This window comes from Lissotriton vulgaris, chromosome 1_1, assembly GCF_964263255.1.
Source record: "Lissotriton vulgaris chromosome 1_1, aLisVul1.2, whole genome shotgun sequence".
NCBI classification, from domain to species: Eukaryota; Metazoa; Chordata; class Amphibia; order Caudata; family Salamandridae; genus Lissotriton; species Lissotriton vulgaris.
The window spans coordinates 1,959,789,913-1,959,809,856 of record NC_141685.1 but is presented as its reverse complement, the minus strand read 5'-3'; the positions used below and the strand labels follow the sequence as shown (position 1 = coordinate 1,959,809,856).

The window sequence follows — 19,944 nt, the reverse complement described above, 5'->3', positions numbered from 1 at the left end:
CATGGAGACAACCAAGCACAGCAGGGGCACCAGAAACAACACTGGCACCAACAACAGAGAGGCCAGTCCTTTCGCGGGAGAGGAAACGGACATAGACAGAACAAGAGAGGGGGCCAACAGCCCGCCTCAAAGTGACTCCGTCCAGAGATCAGTGCCCACCCACACAAAGCCTCACAGGGTGGAGCACAAAAGGAACGATGCAGGGTTACACAGAACAAGCATCGCAGAACATGTAACACCAGTAGGAGGCAGGTTAAGTTGTTTCTTCCAGGAGAGGACGAAGATAACAACAGACAAATGGATACTCAACACCATACAGTTGGGATATTGTATAGAACTGGAAAAGACACCCCCAAACAAAAAAACGAAAAAGAGGGCGCAGTCAGGAAAAGAGCTAGAGCTGCTTCAAAGAGAAGCGACAGACCTCCTGGAAAAGGAGGCCATTGAACCAGGACCATACCGATAAAGGAACAAAGGAGTGTACTCCACATACTTCCTAGTGCCAAAGGTGGACAAAACAATGAGGCCCATCCTAGACCTAAGGTTCCTGAACAAGTTCATAAAGACACAGAAATTCAAGATGACGTCCTTACAGGAGGTCATTCCTCAGATAAGAGGCGGAGATTTCATGGCCACCATAGACCTCAAAGATGCTTACCTTCACATCCCAATGAACAGGCAGCACAAGCACCTACTAAGATTCACAATAAACAAGGACCACTACCAGTTCACAGCCCGAGCGTTCGGACTAAAATCCGCTTCAAGGGTCTTTACCAAGTGCCTCGCAGCAGTGGCTGCGCACCTAAGGTGGGAAGGGATCCATGTAGGATCCTGGACGACTGGCTGATAAAGGCAAGCTCCCACAGAACATGCTAAGAACATGCGTGACAAATGTGCTGATGGACCTGGGATTCTCCATCCACTGGGGGAAATCCTCTATGGAACCAGAGCAATCTTCCTGGGAGCAAAGATCAACACCATACAGAGCAAAGTGTTCCCGAGCGACAAGAGGACAATGGCACTACTGAAGGAGACGCGCCTCTACCAGAAGGGGCAAGCTCCGACAGTGAGGACAGCGAGCAAGGTCATGGGCATGATGGCCTCGTGCATACATTTGGTACCAAACGTGCGCCTACACATGAGACCATTCCAAGAATGGCCGCAAGAAGGATGGTCACAAGCGACAGGAAGTTGGGAAGATCTAGTGGTTGTAACACACGCAGTGCAGGAGGAGATGTCATAGTGGAACAAGGAGAATATAACAGAAGGGAAACCTCTAACACCACCAACCCCAACGGTGACCATCACAACAGACGCATCCCAGAAGGGATGGGGAGCACACATGAGCAAGCTCAGGGTGAGGGGTCTGTAGACTCCAGTGGATGCGGTCAAGAACATCAATTACCTGGAACTAAAGACCATGTTCCTCGCCCTGAAAGCCTTCCAGACGAAACTGTACAGCCAGAGAGTGTTGATACAAACAAACAACACAACAACAATGTTCTATATCAACAAGCAGGTAGAAATACGATCAGCTCCACTATCGAACCTAACGCAGGAGATATAGAGATGGGCCATCCCACTGAAAATAGACCTGCTAGCCTTACACCTACCAGGGAAGGACAATGTGGAAGCGGACTGGCTCAGCAGGCAGACACCGGCATCCCACGAGTGGGAGCTCAATACGCAGGAAACACAAAAATTATTCAGAAGGTGGGGAACACTGTCAATAGACCTATTTGCAACACACCAGAATGCAAAATGCCAAAGCTTCGCATCCAGGCAACCAGGGGAAGGATCCCTGGGGAATGCTCTATGGATAAGCTGGTCGAAAACATTTGCTTACGCTTTTCCCCCCCGATACCCTTGATACAGAGAGTACTCAACAAGTGCAGGACCAGCAACATGACTCTGATCCTAGTGGCACCACAATGGGCCAGGCAGACATGGTACTCACAGATAATGGAAATGGCACAGGGTGCACCCCACACGTTCGGGAGAAGAAAAGACCTACTGTCAATGCAAAACGGAGAGGTACTACACCTAGAACCAGAGAGCCTCAGCCTAGCAGCTTGGCTCCTGAAGACAGAGTTTGCGCACCGGAGGTTACCGGAGAGCACCCTGCAGGTACTGCGAGAGGCAAGGAGGCCTAGCACACGAAGGTGCTATTTGGCGAAATGGATAAGGTTCACACAATGGTGCAGCAAGAAGAAGCTACACAGAAAGATGACAAGGGAGTCAACAGTGCTAAGGGAACTCACGCACCTGCTGAAGGCAAAGCTAAGCTCATCCTCGCTGAGAGTACACCTGGCAGCAATTGTGGCCTACACAAGAGGGGAGACTGGAAAGAGTTTCTTTACGTTACAGATAGTAAAGAGATTCATGGAAGGAGCAAATAAGATTGCGCCTCCTAAGAGGATGCCGCCACCAGCATGGAACCTTAATCTAGTCCTGACAGTGCTCATGAAGGCGCCTTTTGAGCCAATTCATAAGGCTTCCCTGCAAATGCTAACAATGAAAACAGCCTCTTGGTGGCTATCACCTCCCTACGCAGGGTGAGCGAACTACAGGCGCTAACGCTACAAGAGCCCTACATCCAAATTCACAATGATAGGGTGGTGATGAGAACGGACCCAAACTTCATGCCAAAGGAGGTTTCACATCAACCAAACAGTTCAAATACCAAGTTTCTTTCAAATACCAACCACAAACGCAGAGAGGGCACTGCACACTCTGGACGCTAGAAGGGCAGTAATGCACTACGTAGAAAGAACAAAGGAACACAGGAAGACGAAACAGTTCTTTGTGTCCTTCGCAAACAGTTCCCTGGGTAGACCAGTAACAAAGGGGACCATTGCACAATGGATCGCACAAACTATTCAGTTCTGCCACAAACAAGCAGGCCAAGAGTTAGCAGAGGGGGCGCGTGCCCACTCAACTAGGAAAAAGGGAGCGACAATAGCCTTCCTAGATAAGACACCCATTTAAGACATCTGCCTGGCGGCAACATGGGCTTCAGTGCACACGTTCACGAAGCACTACTGTGTGGATATACAAAAGAACAAGGAAGCACAAGTAGGACAGAAAGTGCTTCAGCATATATTCAACAGCCAACGCTCATCTTCCACCCAGACGCCACAGAAATTACAAACCGCTACAAAGTCTATGCACAGCAAAGTGAATCCGGAAAGATTCACGCTGCAAAACGAATAGTTTCTTACCAGTCGCTGTACTTTTGCAGCTTGAAGATCTTTCTGGATTCACTAGCGAACCCACCCACCTCCGCCAGAAAGATGAGGCTGGAGAATCAGGTGGTAAAGGACAAGGTCAATACTGAAACAGATACCTCGAACGACAAATCAGATTAAATAACTTACTTGAACATTGCCAAGGATTTGCAGAAACACAAAACGAAAAAAGAAAAAAATATCCGAAGATGGCGCCCAAGGGTGGGAGCTTCTGCAGGAAGCGTGCCGACGTCACGGAAGGACACCAAAAGGTGGGACGTCTACGCCCACCTGGGCTACGAAAAAAAACAAAGAAAAGACTAAGATTCCGGACCCAACCACTAGACCACGGAATAATGCACAGCATAGTGAATCCAGAAAGATCTTCAAGCTGCAAAACTACACCGACAGGTAAGAAACTATTCGTTTTCAACTGTGTACATTGCTTTTTTATATATTATATCACTTTTTACATTTATATACATCCATCTAAAATTTCATCTTATACATAAGTTAGAAAAATATGTGAAAATTAATCAGTTATTTCTAACAATACAGAAAATTACCAAAAACTCAATTTGTACTACACATGGTTTTGTCTTCACAGTGTGAACTAATTCAAGAATCACTATTTACAGTCCCCCAAACTCAATCACACCTCTACACTCTATACCTCCACAACTCATACACTACATACATACACATTGCATACCCCACCTCCCAACTACAAACACAGATGAATACCTATGGGTGAGAAACTCAACCCTCTAATGCTGTGTGTGAGCTGTGGTATCCCATACACACTGGTCAACGCGCGTTTCAATGGTCTTATTTGCTTCTCATACCATCTTCTTCAGGACCTGTTACTTCAGGGATTTGTAACTGCTTGAAAAGGGGGGGGGGGGAATAAGGAAACTTATGTTATGTTATCTGGCAACACGTCAGAATTTTTTTAAAAGGTGTCCTGTTCTGTAGATCTTCAGTATCACTGCTCTTGTATACTGGTAGTGCTCTCTATTCTTTTCTTGGCAGTGCACTGGGGATGAAACTTGCAGTTTGTCCGAATATGTTTATTATCTCGTACTGATGTTTAGCATCTGTTGGATCCCTATGCGTTTCCAAAACTGTGTCATTTACACCTCTTAGTATTTCTCTACTTCCAATTGTATGTAACAACTGCTGAGACGGTCATTGTTTCTTTCCGCTATGCTTCCGCTCAACTTCTAGTTCAGTTCCGACAGCGTGTCCTGCTTCGATTCTTGCAATCACGACTGGGTGAATGACCACGCTTGTGTTAGTTTATATATCCTACCGTCTTTTACCTCTTTATGCCTTTTGCATTTTCTTCTTCACCTGTGACACCAACCCTGGCCTTTTTTTTTTAAAATCTTTTTATTATTTTAAACAAGAAAAAAGGAAAAGACATATCCGGTGCCATACATACATATATTGATAATAGGGTGAACAGGAACGATAACAGGATAGACGTGGAGCAACAGAAGAATCCCTGAGAGGCCCGCACTAATGAATACAAATAAGACTTGCAACATTACAATCCATAAACAGTTTAAATGCGGACCCTCCAGACCCTCCCACCCATAAAGTCAAACCCGTAGAAGAATCATGGCAACCGGACACTAGAATTTAAAGAACAAAACCAGGATATTTCGCCAATATTACTAGTGTAAGAAAAACTAAAAAGAGATTTAAAAAAACGGGAAACCATATGAGCGATGACAGAAAGAAAACAATAAACCCATCCCCCCACCCTGCACACCTGCAACAGCTATCGCCCAACCCCCCTTAGCAGTGTGCCTGTCCCCCCAATTAACTACATTTTAAAAGTAGAAAAGAGAAACAGTGGAGGAGGGCATTTCCATATGAGCTCCCGGTCCCCTATTCCCCCCGCCAGAGACCCCCTATGATAAAAAGTCAATAATATCTATGATCACAAAAAATAAATTGGGGGAGCCGTGATGCACCGCCCAACCTCACGTGAGACCAACAGCTACAAATTCTACTTCCATTAAGGCCATAATACCAATTATAGTCGATCACTCTCAGCCCTGGCCCTTCCGAACCTTTATGTGCACCCCTCCCATTACTTCAGCAGGAGAATCAAAGTGAAAAGGAGTCTGAGTAAATGCAGTACAATACAATTCAAAGTCAGCAAGTGGCCAAGAACTTCAGCAGCACAAGAACACTCCTTCATGGACGGATAGTCCCAATGTAATTTCCACCAAGATCGTAGAGTCGCTAAAGAGGGAAAGGATGGAACAGAAGTCCAAGGATAATCACACACAGGATTATCCGGGAAGGGGACGCAAATCGATCCTCCCAAAGTCAGCGATGATGGTAAGTATGTCAATATGTTCAAAGCACTGGGTTCGGGATTTTCCGTGAGACCAACCAAGGGCTGCTGCACCTCTTGTTGCACGGGGTCCTCGTTCAGAATCAAGATGGTCGTAGTTGAAATCGTAGCTTGTGCCAATACCGGAGATGTAGCAGGGTCCGGTTCCACACATTCCATCACCAATAAGCCCGTCATCATTTTGTGAATCAGGGCATCCACATGTGAATGAAATGCCCCGATGGCTGCCAATATCATCTTTAGCGACGGCTCACACTCTGTCCGGTCCATTTCTCCACGCTCAGCACCAATCATGTTCACCTCCCCGGGGAGCCGGCTTCCTCGGGGGGAATAGACAGGAGCGGAACGGACGGCGTCGGAGGGGACTGAGCGGTTTCTGCGGCAACAATGTGTATCTCTCTTCCGCGAGCGAAGACCCTCACCCACCGAACCCCGGCTAGGCCACACCGGGTCCGCGGGTCAGGGACCTCCACCCCCAGCCACTGTTGTGCCACGTCACTCCTCCCTCAATGTTGATCAGGCAAAATGAGCGCCGTCGAGATCGGGCAAAGAAAAAACCTCCACTGCGGTGGACCGGACCCTGACTGCCTCTCACGGCCGATGTTGTTCAACTACGACACGGCCAGATCAAAACTCAAGGCCCCGGCTCTCCTGCTGGATCAGGCCGCAAACTTCAACTCGACGCAGCTCCGTCACCCAAGCAAGTAAAGTTTTCGGAATTGCACCATCGGAGTGAGCATCGGTTCATCTACACGGTGGTCGGGCGTTAAATCAGGATTATCAACAGGATCTTCTGGCAGGATACGGAGGTCAGCGCAGCCGGGAGCCTAAGTGGCCATCTTGGTTGCTAGCATAGCTCGTCCCCCACCCTGGCCTTTTTTAATCCTTCCGGGACTGTAGTGTTTGCTCTCTTTGTGCCCTTTGACACCCTATTGCTCTTACCCAGTGTATCCCCTTATACTGCGTTTCCGTACACCTGGTGAACTTGCCATTAGCCCATCTGATGCCCCATTCATTAGACACCTCCACTGTTGTTATCTGAGCCTATGCTTAGTGTACCACCTTCTCACTCACACCACAGGAAGGGGCACTGTCTGTCGTTGTCCTTCCATACTGTCAACATACTCCCTACCCCGCCATTCATCTCCTCGATGCCTTTGTCTGTCATTGCATTGTACTGTCTGCAAGACACACTGACTGAAAGAATGGGGCCGTCACAAAAGCATGTTGTAGTGAAGGGCCTGTTGTATTCGACCAGTTTACTGGTGTGAGGTTTAGCTTTTCAATTTTTTTAGATTATTTCCTCTGTTGTGGATAGCTCCCTGTTCGGAGTGTACCTTGCTGCTTCCGCTTCTTAGCCCAGAGCCATGTTTGCTTTGAAATGATGATGCATTATTCGCTTAGACTCTGCGTGAGAGTCGCCGAGACCTGCTCAGTGACCATGAGATAATCCGAGCAGGCAAGAGGCTCGGCCCACTTAAATCCCCCGGGATGTGGGCGGGTGGCTCCTAGTTGTTTTTGTTGATGGTTGAGTATGTGTCAGTCAAGCGTGAGTCAGCTCTTTGTGGGAGGAGGAGAAGGGCGGCAGTCACTGCTAGGAAGCACCTGCTGGTACTACGAATTATTTGTAAACCAGCTGTATGTCAGAAGTGTTGCATTCGGAAGCGTGTTATAACGTTAAGCTCGTCTGATACTATTTCGTATTTTCAGAAAACTCATTCAGACAAACTGTAGAGAGCGACCGTGCATAGTATTTTGTGCACATTTGTTTGTAAACATGAACAATAACATTTGCATAATCTGTGGAAAAACTGGATAGTTTTTTTGCTAGATCTATTGCTGCTGGTACAATGAAACTGCGGTTTGCATCCTTTGCCTGCATGGAGGAGAGCGAGAGAGTAGTTAGCCAGGTCTAACAACCAAAAGGAGAAATAGGCCTGTACAGTACGGTGTGGCTCTGTGTGTGTGTGTGTGTGTGTGTGTGTGTGTATGAAACTGTGTGTGTGTGGGGGGGGGGGGGCTCTGTGTGTTTGTGGGGGGCTCTCTGTGTGTGTGGGGCTCTCTGTGTGTATGTGGGGGGCTCTCTGTGTGTTTGTGTGTGTGTGTGGGGCTGTGTGTGTGGGGGGGGCTCTGTGTGTGTGTGGCTCTCTTTGTGTGTGTGTGGCTCTCTTTGCGTGTGTTGGGCTCTGTGTGTGGGGGGGGGCTCTGTGTGTGTGGGGGGCTCTGTGTGTGTGTGTGTGGGGGGGGCTCTGCGTGTGTGTGTGTGTGTGTGTGTGTGTGTGGCTGTGTGTGTGTGAGTGTGTGTGTGTGTGGGATCTCTGTGTGTGGGGGGGGGGGGGTCTGTGTGTGTGTGTGTGGGGGGGCTTTCTGTGTGTATTCCTGGATACCTGCTGAGGGTATGCCAGTATCCATTCCCTTTCTCTGATTTTGTTCCCCAAGTTCACCTCACATCTCGTCTTAGTTCTGTCTAGGTTTCTGCACTTGAACATATTTAACGCCTTATAAAACCAGGTGGCATCCTGAACCAATCGTTCGTAATAGATGAAAAACATCATGTAGCTGGGGCTGCTTTATACCCGCCCCCATAATGATTTGAACAAGCATGTAAAAGCATAATTTCAGAACTGTCCTGGTGAGGGTAAATATTCCTCAAAGATGGTGATTAAGGTGATAATCATCCCTGTCAAATAACATTCCGCAAGTGTCAATATGCCAATTTCAGTCCAGCGAGACAGGGGTCATGTGGTAAGCCTATTCTCAAAGAAAGTACCATACTCAGATGGCTTTATCAATTTTCTTAGACGTCTTTAAAGTCGTATAAGAAGCAAGTATATTCCTTGAGTAAATCCAGTTTGGGATTTTGTCCTGAGGTGAGTTAGTAAATAGGGTGCGGTGGGTTCCATAGGAGGTTATCTGGTGCAATCAACAATAGGACCACATAGTCCTTCCTCAGGGTATCTTCATCACATGGCGCCTTCCTGTTGCCATTTCTATCAAGGTGCTTCTTACTCTGCTTAGCCACAAGACAGACGATTATTTTCCTCAGATTTCCCATCTCTTCAGGTGAAGGTAAAATATTCATGGTTAGAGCTTAAAATGCCTAATTGGCACCCAGAACTCTAGCACTCACACTTGCACATATACTTGATACAGGCATAAAGAAACTGACAGGTGACCACCAGCTTCACAACTTGTGAGTTGAATCCTGGCGGAGATGAGGAAGAATTTTTTTTTTCAAATTCTTTTATCTGTTGTACAAATTAGAAAAAAAACACTGCTGTTGTTAGGGCCATCTGTAGCTGAAGTTAAAATATTTGAGGCTAGGAGTTGCAGTATATAAGAATAGGGTGGAAACAGACTTCCTCTTCTTCTGCACAGCAATCTTCTTTTTTAAGAAAGGGAATGAAAAAAGTGTCCAGATGCACTATTTCGAATACTGCTTCCTGCATGGAATGTTCCTGCTACACGTTTTTGTCTCTTTTTTCTGTAATATGTGTGCAAGATGTTTGTAGACCAGGTAGGGAGTGTACACAGTGCTGAAGAGACCAGTGTAGTGGTCAACATGACATGCCTTGAAGAGCTGGTAGTTGTAGGTGCAATTTTCTTGGTTGTCAAAGAGGAGGACATCAATAGGACCATACGGTATGTCAACAAAAATATTAATGGTCTTATTGAAGTAATATTGGTTGACGGAGAAATCACACGAAGTGATCATTGACGGAGATGTAGTCAAAAGCTGAGTGTTGCAGCTTGATTTAACCTCTAAGACACCAGCTTTAAACAGAGGATGCCTGGTCAGTTCCAAAATGCTCATCCCTTTGAGAATAAAGGAGGCAGAGTACTCTTCTGTGTTTTAGCCAAAATGGGCAGACATGCCTGCTGACCTTCAGGGATACATTTTTAACGAAGACATAAATGCAAACCATATATCGATCACCTGTGAAAAACTTTTCAAGTCCATGCATTTGGTGTAGTTTGAAGACAGGCGTATTAAGTTTTTAAAGTAAATGTTTGTTATGGGAAAAAAATTAAAGCCATATTCATTATAGCCTAACAGCACAGAGCTGATCAATGCACAATCCTCTGATGGGAGTAGGAACATTTTCAAAGCTTGAAATATGTAGATGATGGAACTAAATCAGTTGTATTTTATTATTTTTGTTCACTGACCACAACAGCCTAATTCTACTTAGCAATGCACACACATTTTAAGATATAGCTTTTGGTGCAACCTTACTTTTTAAACTAGATGTACACTGTGCAGAGGTCTTAACTTTAAGGTGTGAAAGACAAAATAAAAACATATGCGTGGGATGTAAATCTGAGGACCCTTAGGGAGCTTGGTTAAAAAATAGAACTATTTAACAAGAGGTTTATGGCATTCACTATACTTTAAGGGTATCATGGTAAAGATCTATACAGACTCATCCTCAAATCACAATCAGAAGAGGTGTATTAAAATGAAATTAATTGCTCTCACTCAAATGCTTTCTAAATTATGTTTCTTTTCATTATGGTAAACTGGTTTTGGGGCAGTACAAAGACATACAGTGATTAAACAAGGCATGGAAAAACAGATTACCTAGATACGCTACAATCAAAGTCGATGCCATCGTACAACGAGTCCACAAAACAGTTTGAGCTTCCTAAAGTGGATAATGCGTGCTTTGCAACATCTGCACTATTCATCAGCTTCATCATCGCCCGGGCATTTCCTTTTATATCATGCTTGTAAGATCTGTATGGGAGAAAAAAGACATGCACACAAATGTTAACCTGTTTAGACCATACTCTGTAATTAAGATGACTGCCCATTGAATATAAAAAACAGTATCAAAGAAACAGTAAAAGTCAGGCAACATGGCACTTTGTAGAAATATAATGACTGCACACTTCACTTTCATGGTATTACCAGCCGGCTCCGTAGCACACAAAATATCCTTCTGCCAGGGAGAGCAATACACTTGAAAAAGAAAACAAATATGTGCATCGATTTACTAAAAAAATATTTTTTTAGAATAAAGTAGAAGCAGAAAACAATAGGCTGCAAGCCCCTTTGCATGTCAAAAAAACACTTTCAGAATCTTTTCTAAATATATAGAAACAGATGGCTCTGAAGATCAGACATGAGGCAAAGCAGTGTTAGTCAATGCCTAAGCAGATATCCTAAAATCACAAAATGTGACACTGTAAAAGTTTTACCCAGCATATATTAAAACATATAATAATCTAAACTCGCATCACAATTGTTAACAAATGGTGAGTGAGCTCACAGTCCACCTCTGAGGTACATTCTTGTTTAAATGGGTTTTCAAACACAAAATATCCTTTTCAGTATTGACCTGAATAGATAACGATGTCTACCCAACTAAATGCCTCTGAGGAGTGGATCTTGGCTGTGCCCTAGAAGGAGGAACAGGGGTGATTAATACCGTTTTTGGACTACAGGGGTATTAGAGCTTCCTAAAACGAGCTTCATAAATGCCTTGTTGTTATACTCCTTACATATCAGGCAAGGTGCTCCAGATAGTACCCTTACTTGAAAAAATAACCAAAAATGCAAGTACTTAATTGTCTTACTTAATATATTTAATGTGGAAGCTCTATTGAGGCCAGGAAACATAACTCATGTAAGAGGGCTGGTTCAGTTTCCCAACTTCTCAAAGGTCACTGTATAAACACAGTGGAATTCAAGCTACTGGTCTGTAGCCAAATATATGGTAGTACGTGACACTAATGTATATATCTGTTTATCATGTTTATCTTCTAACGGGACCTGATAAAGATTATTGTTTCGAAAAATAAAGCGGCAAATCCACAAATACTAAATGCATGTACATGATCTCGCTAGAGACAATTTTATAGGCTTGCAGCAACATGACAGCAGGAATACTTCACTCACTGTCAAGCCCCTGTTCCTGATTTACACATTCACATGAAGAACATTTTCCAGTGTTTGTCTTTACTTATAGATCGTATTCCACCAATCAGATTGTACTTTAAAGACTGTAAATTGTTACAGATAGGTTTTTGCAAATTAATCCATTTTATTTTGTACTCTAATGTACTCTCCCTACATTTTACAAAGTGATGATCCCATTACAAGATTAACGCACAATATAGGAATTGTTAAGTAAATTTAAAGTAGAAACATTTACAAGTTATGTTAGACCTGGCATCATTGGCGTGGGTCTCCCTTCCCCTGCGACTCTTCCAGTCTTGTATGTTGGCTGGATATAGATGTTCTGGGCGCCGTGCCACTGCTACTCAGTGCCACAGCGCAGTTACTCCATGTATATAAATGACTGTGTGAATTAGAATAACTTTGACGCATATCTTAGTATAGCCTGTTTTGTTAAGGATTACTTTCTATCATCCTATCTGGGTCTAGGAACCCAATAGGAACTACGAGTTTGATATTTTTATGATCAGGCCGGCAAGGGCCACCTTTTAGTGAGGACTGTTTAGGTATTATATGTTGTGAAATGCCCTTCCTGAAAACGCAGTAGTTTCTTGTTTAAAGCTTTACTGTTGGCTGTTGCGAGTATGCGTATTGGCCGTCTGGTTTTGGGGCAGCAGGGCCAGCTGGGTCAGACCTGGCTGGAGAGAGGGATCAGTATTCCAAGCGTGGGGAGGGGTGACTTTTTGATCCAAGCATGGTCGTGCTTGGCAAGGTGAATGATGGCTCCACCTCCCACTTGAAGTCTGATAGCAGACCCCCCTCATTCTGAAAGAGCAGGATGTCGCCTCGTAAACTAAGTGCTCCCCGACCACACCGATCTGGTTCGGACTGGAGTCAGTGATTTGCAACCTTGGAGAACAAAGACTTTTAGGTATAAAATGCTGGAACTTTGGCCAAGTGTGTTCCTTCTGGATGTGAAGACGAGACTCTGTCCGATTGAACAGAGAAAAGGACTTTGCAACTTTAACCCATGTTGCAGAAGAAACTACCAGAGGCCCAAATCGAGGGAGCCTCCTGCCGAAGCCTCAGGGACATTAGACTTCACCCAGTCGTCCGTTGATTTTCCCGGGCGAGGAGTTCTGCTTGCAGGTGAGGCCCCCGTCGAGTAATCCGGAGCCTCTAGTTCTACTGTAAGGGCCAAAGACTGGGCATCGTCTGAATCTTTTGCTGAACCTGAGCGGGCCTCTGCAGCTCAGAGAGAACTGCCGCCGCTGAGCGGCCGCCTTATTCTGAACCTTTGAACCTTCCTTTGCTAAACTTGTGCGGGACGCATGCAGCTAAGACGAGAGCAGCCGCCGCGGAGAGCCCGCCTAAATCTGTACCTTCCAACCTTCTGCATGATCCGTATGGGCCGCTGCAGCTGAGGAAGGGCTGCCGCCGGTGAGAGCCACCGGAGCCCGCACCATTGTGATTTGTGCTGTGGGCTGCTGCAGCCGAAAGAGAGCTGTAGCCGCTGAGGTCCCACATCCTGTGCTACTGTGCACTATTGTGATTTGTCCCGTGGGCCGCCGCAGCCAAGAGAGAGCTGTAGCCACTGAGTGCCCACACCCTGTGCTACTGTGCACCATTGTGATTTGTCCTCTGGTCCGCCGCAGCAGAGAGAGAGAGAGCGTTGTAGCCGCTGAGTGCCTACACCCTGTGCTACTGTGAACCATCGAGAGCTGTCCAGTGGGCCGCCGCAGCCAGAGGAGAGCTGTAATCGCTGGGCGCCCACCGCCCTTTGTTACCATGCATCATTGTGCTTTGTGTGGGCCGCCGCAGATAAGAGAGAGCCCTAACCGATGAGCGCCCACACCTTGGACTACTTTGCATCCTCCTTTTGGAATTGTCCCCTGGGTTACCGCAGCTGAGTGAGAGCTGTAGGCTCTGAGTGCCCGCACCCTTGACAACTTTGCATCCTCCTTTGGCATTGTCCCGCTGGCCGCCGCAGCTGAGAGAGAGCTGTAGCCGCTGAGTGCCCCCACCCTTGACAACTTTGCATTCCCTTTGGAATTGTCCCGTGGGCCGCCGCAGCTGAGAGAGAGCTGTAGCTGCTGGGCGCCCGCACCCATGACAATTTTGCATTCCCTCCTGAATTGTCCTGTAGGCCACTGCAGCTAAAAGAGAGCTGCTGACACTACGCGCCCATCACGGAGCGACACGACGAGAGTCCTTGCCTCCCCTAACCCGGGTCACCGCGGCCGTGGGCAGCTGCAGCTGAGAGCCCACCTGTCCCAGAGTCAGTGTGGGTGCACACTGCGGACCTCTGCCACCTCATATTGTGGTCGCTGGGAGTCCGCCTGTCACCATCTGCGCTTCTTTGAGAAGCTGTGTGCTGTCTCCCCTTTCAACAGCAGGTACCTGGTGCGCAACGGGTCGCGTAGGCCCCGTCCCTGAACTCAGTCAGTGTTACGTTTTGGTGGAGATGTTGTTATCTCTTTGAGTCCCCATGGGTTGACGTGAATTGTCATTGTTGTAGCGCTTGGAGAGTTGAGTTAAACTGTTAGATAAAGATATTCTTTTTCTGTACCTACCTGAGTTCTGTCCTTTTGTGGTGTCATTACTGCCTTATTGTACGTGGTCATAAATGCTTCACACACTGCCTCTAAGATAGGCCTAACTGCTCGTGCTAAGTTACCACAGGGTTGAGCAGGGGTTATCGAAAGGGATGACCCACTTGCCCTGACTTAGGAGAAAGGGACCCTATTTGGACAGGGTCACCAGCCAGTGCCAACTTGAGACCCCCATTTCTAACAAGTTACATCTGTAAGTAACAAATGAAAATATTTTTTTTTAGATGACCTATAACTTAAGTCTTTGGTCACTTCTAGGAGCACGTCAATGTGGCGCTTAATGCAACACATTTTATAAACACTATCGTAGTCAACTACATGGTCCGGAAGGCAACCATCAACCCTCAGGAAAGGTTTGAATATTCTACATGCAACTAAATAGCACTCAAATACTGATTCCAATAAAATAATGAGGTACTCAAAAAGTAACAGGTGGAATGCTTGAATTCATTTTTACTACTGGTAATCACTCTGGGTAGCATTTCAATTCATCGTTTTTATGCCACCCCAAACAGGAATCAGCCATATGCAAATCTGTACTGATCCTGCTCTAATAAAACAGTACAGCCCGAAATGTCTTGCCATGCTCCCTCTGAAAGGGAACACAAGCTACCTAAGACCAGGTTCGACCTATATGGACCACCAGTAGGGTGCAACTCCGCTCTAGTGGCACAGCAAGCACGGGATCCCAGAGTGGATGGACCCCAGCAATTTGCATATCGTTGAGCCATCACAGTGCACTTCCCCCTCCACCCACTACGTTTTAATCCTCAAATCAAGCCAGTGGTTGCCACTCATGCTTCTCCCGACACAGTCTCGTCTACTACATTTCTCCTCTACAAAATGGAGAGGAGGGAACGTACTACACCAATAGTCCAAACGGAAAGCGATCAGATAGGAAAATAAAATCAGAAAGCATAGGGCAGACTGAAAGTGGAGTGTAGAGGGTGCCAAGGGATTGTAAAAAATGGGTTATCACCAATAGGAGTAGTCACTCACCAGATCCTTCAAATAGGGAGAAAGCAAGATTTTTGGGAAAGTGCAGCCCTGTATCAGGCAACTACAGAACACTCAAAGTGGCCAGTCTTTCAGGGACCATCCAATCTAGAGTCAAAGGAATATATCTCCAGAGTTGCGGAAACACTAGATGGCTATTTCACTCAGTCAATCGTGCATTCTTCGTTTCACCAGAAGTGCAGAGAAATAGAGAGACAGGCGTTTTCAATACAAAGGTTATTTATTGAGCAGTCTTCTTTCTCATGCTAGAGAAGTGAATTGCTACAATTGTAATACTTACTATGAAGTAAAGTGCGTATAGTAGAAGGAGTATTATGAAATAATACTGTAAAAGCATTTATATGGTTTCCATAAGATACATAAAATAGATCAAATACATACATGATAAATAATGAATAAAAGTACTCAACTTGTGCATCTAAAATATGCCTATCCCGGTGTACTTAACCTAAGACTAGTACAAGGGAAGAAGTAAGTGAGGTGTAGCTTGACTTAAATAGTTTCTGCCAAGAATCTATCCAAGAATTCTCTAAGGGTCTAATCAGCTCCGTACCTTGGTTATAGAATGAAGGAGGTCTTTTATCTCGATCTCAGGACTCGATCTCCCAGTAACCCGCAAGGGTTGCAGGGAAACACTGGAGATGGATTTCTCGGCAGGAGAAAAGACAGCGTCTCTCTCAGTGCGTCAGCAGGGAGGGTCAGCTTCCTTCGGCACTCGCATACAGCAGGGCGTCTGGCAAGTAGTTAGTCGATTTGCTCCAAAACAACTGTGTTTGCTAGGGCAGATGTGGGCATATTTATACCTGAAAGGTGCCGAGTTTGACATAATGGTGGACATAATAACGTCACTAAGAACTCGAAGTTCTTTACACGCTCCAGGAGTTCTGGGACAAATCAATACTGAAGCAGGGGGAATTCCCGTACTGCTGAAGGCTGGCTGTCTTCAAGAACTCATTGTACTCTAGGAGCTTAGTGGAAGTAGCCATGCCGTATTTGGACTGCATTGGCTGTGTCTAAATATGGTTATGATTCTTATGCCTATATAAGGATATGAAAAGTTATACCTATATAACGGCATGAATCGGGAAAATTACACTAGAGCCCTAGATACGTTACAACACTAGTGGGTCTTGTCGTAAATATTTAATTTACCATCGTAATTTCTATGCAGGTAAGTACTTAATCAATAATAACTCAATCGGAAAGAAAGAAACAGAGTCCGTGGTGTTAGAGTTCTTAGGGGTTTTATTCCTTAAAAAGGAATCGTTCCGAAACGGGATATCATGTTCCTGCAACCACAAGGGGTTCAGGAAGGGATAGAGCAATATTTTATTGACAATACATAGCTTATATACTTAATTTACACCATAGAAAGCAATATAGTAGGCGTAACAGCTGAGAGAAGACAAGATAACAGCATCCACGTGTTACTAGTACATAATCAGAAGGCGTGGACTAGGCGTGAACTAGAGGTGTGCGCTAGAAACGTCACAGGTAGGTGTCACATGGGGGTGGCACTAAACAGAAATGTTGCAATGTCAGCGGAAATCAGAGGCTTGGATGCGCGCGCAGCTGCATGACGTGTGATTGACGTGAGACTGGAGGGTGCAGGGGACTTGACATTTACACTAGCGGAAAGAGACAGAAGTCTGGCATGTCAGACCAACTCGTACTTCTATCATATCTGATATCTGATGTTTGGGAACCATATTATCTGGACGGAAAAGGTCTCTGGGGCAGAAGCTATTCTATACTGACTGTGAGTGCGTGTATAAGCGCCTAAGTGTCTGCATGAGAAGCGTGGGGGCACGGGCCTTCCATGGGAGCATGGTAACAGAGGCTATGAATTACTTGCACGGAGACAGGCCGGCCCTTCGGCTCTGCAGCTGGGGGGATGTTTACTGAAACTAGTAGGCAGGAATGTATTTTCGAGGAGCGGAACAGATAATTCGAAGGTTGTAGTCAGTCTTGGCAGGCAGCAGGCTGAGCTAAGCGCGGTGAGCCGCGCTGGAAGTAAGTCAGAGTTCACGGGTACAGAGACAACCTGGGCTGAGGCTTTCAGAGTCAGAAGCCAGGAAAAGGCTCGATGGCAGAAATTCGGGGCCTACTTTGCCAGAGCTGAAAAACGTGTAAAGTACACTACAAAAAGACGTTGGCATAGCATACTTAGGAACGGACTATTCAACCCATTCAGGGTGGGTTTGAAAGAGGACATGTTAACGTTGGACGCAAATGTATTTGCGTCTTCATAGCTGGCACAGGAGGGAAGTTACATGCACTTTAAGCTGGTACATGGAGACGGTGGGGTACACGCTAGGGAACACAACTTGACCATAAAATTTATATTTCCTCAGTCTGAGGGAGATCTGAGAGGGTAATTTGGAGCGGCCATAAAGCTGCCACAAACCTTCCGACCGGTGATCAGTAAAGAACAAAGGGACAGAGAGGGGCCATCTTAACAGGATTCTACACAAAGATTGGGAAAATGCGTCTTCTACGTTGGTACCAGAAAAAACAATTGCAACACATATATATTTAAACAGGATCAGTAATATTAATACACAAACTAATGACAATTTAAAAAAAGAATTACATTCAGGCTGAATGTTAGGAAAACGTCCCAACCACATGAGCAGTGAATTCGTGGAAGATGGTCCAGTACCACAGAAGGTGCTTAACACCATTTTCAAATCCACATTTCTATTGTGCTGTGATGTTGGCAGCTCTTCTTTTTTTCCAAATACATATTGAATAAACAATGAAAACTCAGCATATTTTGCTTTTAGTTTCAACAATACAATGATTAAAATGTTAATGCAGAAAAAGTATATCCAAGGTCCATAGTGTACATACATACAAGAACAAATTCAATGAAGGGGATGTTTTGTATCTGCACAATTCAGACTGAATTGCCTACAGGTGCTCCTAAATTTACGAGCTAAAGCGACCAAATCACAGATGTCCAAGTAGGTCACCCATGACTCGAAAGTATGGCCATGTGGTGGTGCCAGGAAATAGACCATGGTCTCTAAGGTCCGTCCAGAATCAGAAAATTAACTATGAGACCACATTTAAATATCCGACGCTCACTAGCAGTACAGGAACACCACTAACGTGATAGAAATACATGAAATACACGATTAAGTATGAAAATTATAAAACAACAAACTAAGTTTTAAGTCACTGTGTTTAACATACAAACGATATGCTCATGATCAGATAATCACTCTTTACCTTTGAAATTCAGAGGCCAGATGCAGAGAGAGCGCTTCAGTGAAGTAGACTCCACCGATGGTTCCGTCTGTATTGGTGGAGAGAACACGGTATATCCCACTATTTACTTCTATAATGGTAACAGACAGTGATGTTCCACCCAGCTTGTAGACCAGGACATTGCTTGAATGGTAAAATTAAGAATAAAACAGTTTTAATGTGAAAGATCACTATGACTTAGCTGTTAAACAAATAAAATAAATGCGAAAACAACCATTTTAGGAGCATTGTAATTGCTCATGGTACTGCTGACAATGGGTTACATAAATCCTTATGGAACACTTTAATAATAGAAACCAATAATTATTCTACATTGCTACACTGATTTCAGCAAGATAGGGCGTGTACACACAAACTGCAGATTCATAGAGATTTACACCTTGGAGGGTTTCCACTTCCTTCGGCAAACAACTTTCTAATTAATGAGGGAAGAAAATGTTGTCCTCCAGCATGGATATCCTTTACAGGTTCAAATGCATAGATATCGATTTACCAAAATTCCGGGGATAGTGGACCTGTCGTCATAAAACATGAACCATAAAAGTTGTCACAGGCTTGAATCCTTGTCCTACCTTTAACCCCTCCACAGCCTTGTATTTGCACTAAGGAGTCAGTAAAGAGCAAGGAAGAAGCAAATACAGAATGAAACATGCCTCTGAAAGTTGTGTTTACCTTCTATTCTTCCCAACGCCTTCATGACCCCTGGGAATGATGGTAGCGGGAAGTACTGAGGAGCACTCAAGAAGTAGAAGCTACCACGGCTACTAATAATGGACATCCACGCAGTTCAGGGCTCCTTGATAGAAAGCCCAATGTACCTGACCAAAGACAATGAACTTAAAGGTAGTGAGTGAGTGCTGCGGTGTGAAGACATTCCAAAGGCCAGCCGCATCGGCATGCTTTCGATCCTCTGCCGCTCCAAGACCAGATATTCCAGGAATCCTACAAGTAGTTTTTTTCTGCTTTGGAGCTATGAGGAAATAAAAGCATGTTGTCCCGGTGTTCTGAATCTGTCTCTTGAATGATAACTCTTGGTCAAACCAAACTCCAAAATTTGCACCCACAGGGGCAGGACTAGAAATATTTTCCTAGAAGGGCCAGACAGCCTTAGATTAAATAGGACAATTACCCCAGACAAATGGGATTTTGGTCTTCATGACATAGCTTGAGAAATTGGCAGATGTTCAATTCTGATTCACTGTAATGAATTCTTTCTGAGTTAAAGCGATGCTGAATGAAGGGTTGTTGAACTTCAGAAGTATCCAAGGGTTGTCAGCATAACAACATCTGGAAACTAAAGCTCCTATTCAGCAGTCCAAGAGGTTGCATGAAGATACCGATATTATAGCGAACAGGCGAAAGAGCAGATCCTGTTTCGTAGATTTAAGACTCAAGTGAACAGAACTTTGTTTTAACTGGATCCTTGACACTGGAAACTGGGTCTGCATAAGTGACTTAATTTGGTAGATTTGGGGTTATTCTTGGGACATTAAACTCTACAGGTTTCAACGTTTTCCCCATGGTTCGATCAGTAAAGGAACT

At 45.0% G+C, this 19,944-nt stretch overlaps 1 protein-coding gene across 1 annotated transcript in view; it reads right to left on the bottom strand.

The window, feature by feature from the left end:
* The window catches only part of HSPA14 (heat shock protein family A (Hsp70) member 14), a 216,220-nt gene that overhangs the window by 122,839 nt on the left and 73,437 nt on the right, over nt 1-19,944 (bottom strand). Inside the window, exons 9-10 of the mRNA XM_086919700.1 lie at nt 18,364-18,525; nt 10,181-10,336 (exon numbers count right to left, since the gene is read on the bottom strand). Coding sequence (XP_086775826.1) covers nt 10,181-10,336; nt 18,364-18,525 — 318 coding nt within the window. The remainder of the gene's footprint in view (nt 1-10,180; nt 10,337-18,363; nt 18,526-19,944) is intronic.